Here is a 2,675-nt window from a genome sequence, read left to right as displayed (position 1 = left end):
AAAAGCAGTATCTTGAGCTCTGTGAAAATCTTGCTCTCAACACCTCTAGATTCACAATACCATCACTATAAATTTCCATGCATAAAAATGAAACCCAGTACCTGTCCTTCCTTAAGGTGGGAATTATTCATCCAACTTCTGAAACACGGAAGCTGTGTTAATACACATAGGATGCAGCACTACCAACCCCTAATAATGAATCATCTTATTCCCAATCTAAAACCAGTGCAAACTGGCCACAAACAGCTTCTGGTTTCTTCAAGGAACGATTACTATCCACTCTTGTCCACTCTGAAGCTGTAGTATCAAGATCACCACCACACTAAAAAGGAGTTTTGGACGTCCTGTCATTAGAAGACCAACAATGCTATACCAGGGACAACTCAGTTTCCCATTTCTTGAATTTCTGTATCAGTATTCTAACTCAACCCTCCCACTATTTCTAAGGCAGAGGAAAAATTAAATTCTGGCTTTCCCACTTTCTGAAAGTTTTAAGTGCCACATCACATTTTTTCCCCCAAATACAGCAGCAGAAATGACGTTGGTTCACCAAGACCTGAGAGAAGGAATACTGAATATAGCACCAGCCAACAGGACCAGTAAGGGAATTCATATAGAATGACAAACTCGTGGCCCAATTTTTAGACTTCCCTATCCAAAAGACTTTTCTAAACCTCTGTTGAAACCATGCTGGTAGTGGTGGCATAGAAACACAGAGGATAATGCAACTTTGACGATACAATATGTGGTAAAATTGTTCACAAAAAGGAATGGCTAAAGCAGATGCACTGTAGGAATGGTATTTAATGAAATAAATACTTAGAACAATACTGCAGGTCTCCATTACCAACGATATAGTCCTTTCTAGCCAGAAAAAAACAACATCGGAATAAGAAGTAGAACCAACTCAACAGGCCCACATGAAGTCTTTTTGCTCATCTACTTAAGATCTTACACTTGTTAAGTATTCAAACACCGCTTCTCAGCCTATTCTCACAACACTCAGGATTCTCAAGTAATCTTCCAAACAAGTACTGGCCACATCACAAATCCAAAAGCCATTTATTCCAGCTTAGCCATAACTGATGTAAAAGATGAGTGCCATACCGTAGAAAAAATTACATTATTTTCTACATTAATAAAATAACTGAATAAGCTTTTTATGCAGAAACTTTCCCTTGAGGAATCTTGGTCTCAGAAGGACAAGAGAGATTTGAAAGGAAAAACTGCTCCATTTAAAAAAAAAAGGGGGGGGGGGGCGCGAGAAAAACTCCTCTTCAGGAGGAGCCCATCTGGACTACACATACAAGTGTATGTAAAAATTTGAAGTGCTTCCACTGAATGTGACATTTGGAGATTGCTATGCAACTGTAAATCACTCTGAGATATATGGCACTGTTTTTAAAAAGGATTTTTAGTGTCATTAATACCTACTTTCAGATTAAAACAGACATTAGAGTTTTGGCACATCACAGAGCTCATAATTTGGGCATGAAATCTCAGCTGCCTTAATGTGTTGGAAGCCCAAGGCGTAAGGTGGTTATAGTTGCACAATCATCTTCTGAGGTAACCTCTCCCTCCTTACCTCCCAGGGGCAGCTCAAGTTTCAGATGGAGAAGGTAATTGTTCAATTCCAAGTTATATCCCCTTCTTAATCTCCAACTGATGACTGCAGCTGTAACAGCATTATAACAAAAAGCAGTATAATTTGAAACACTTACACATCCGTCTCCAGTTTTTCCATTGGCAAAGGGCAGATATTTTCCTGCCACTTCTTGGACCATGAGCTCCTCTCCTCCTATGCCTGTATTAATTCGGGCCCACTCTCTCTAATGTTTTGCGTAGAGACTCTTCACTGAAGTAGAGGGGATCTGCATGGGCAGGTATAACGTTGACACTGCTGTCACCGAGAGCTCCGACCCGCCTGCGGGGTTGCAGATCTGCACCTCACCCAGAGAAAGGACAGGCCACTGCCCTCCATCCCTGGAGGGGGAGTGGGGGCTGCGGTGAGCCAAGTGAAAGAAGCAGGCTCCTCCGGTGAGGCTGGCTCTACATCCTGCTTCATCTCCTGTCAGAAACAGAGCTAGACCCCAACTTCAATCCTCCCTGCTACAAGACAGTGCTGATAAGGACATGGTGGTTAAGCAAGACTAAGATCCAGCCGATGGCCACAGAAGCAAGAATGGGTAAGAATGACCTTTCTTTCCCTGCATCCTGTCCCTTATGGGTGAGTATCTGGGTCATCCGGAGACAGTGATCCTCTCCTTACTGCAAAGGGACTAGAAGCTGTATCTGGAGACGATGGGTCTCTTTGCTCTCTGCACACAGTACTGTACCTACAGGATACACAGACTTGTCCCTGTCTCCACCCCCGCCCAAGCCTTCCTTCCTCCATCACATACCCAGAAACAGAGGGGCATGCCCGAATCCGGAAAACAGAGGGTTTCATTTCTTCACTCCTCTCAACAATGTGAGACCCTTCCAGAAATGCAGACACGGACTATGACTGACAGTTCATAAAAAGGAAATGCCATGAACACAAGGATATCAAACCGGCAATACCTCTGCTAAAGATTCACCCACCTCACACCATGCCCACAGAAACAGCAGTGGACATGGACAAGTGGCCATCCCCTGCGGCTCAGCTCCTCAGGCAACAGCTCCCGGAGCTGCTG

The 2,675-nt window shown here is 43.8% G+C and overlaps 1 protein-coding gene across 1 annotated transcript; it reads left to right on the top strand.

Moving 5' to 3' along the window:
* The first annotated feature begins 535 nt into the window (after window positions 1-535).
* On the top strand, window positions 536-2,154 carry POLR2G (polymerase (RNA) II (DNA directed) polypeptide G). Its single transcript, XM_010293760.1, is given in 3 exon segments — window positions 536-599; window positions 2,076-2,122; window positions 2,125-2,154. Coding segments are annotated over 3 exon segments (141 nt in total).
* The last annotated feature ends 521 nt before the right edge of the window (window positions 2,155-2,675 follow it).

This window comes from Phaethon lepturus, unplaced genomic scaffold, assembly GCF_000687285.1.
Source record: "Phaethon lepturus isolate BGI_N335 unplaced genomic scaffold, ASM68728v1 scaffold46108, whole genome shotgun sequence".
Taxonomy (NCBI): Eukaryota; Metazoa; Chordata; class Aves; order Phaethontiformes; family Phaethontidae; genus Phaethon; species Phaethon lepturus.
The sequence above is the reverse complement of the archived record's forward strand: the minus strand, read 5'-3'. Positions and strand labels throughout refer to the sequence as shown.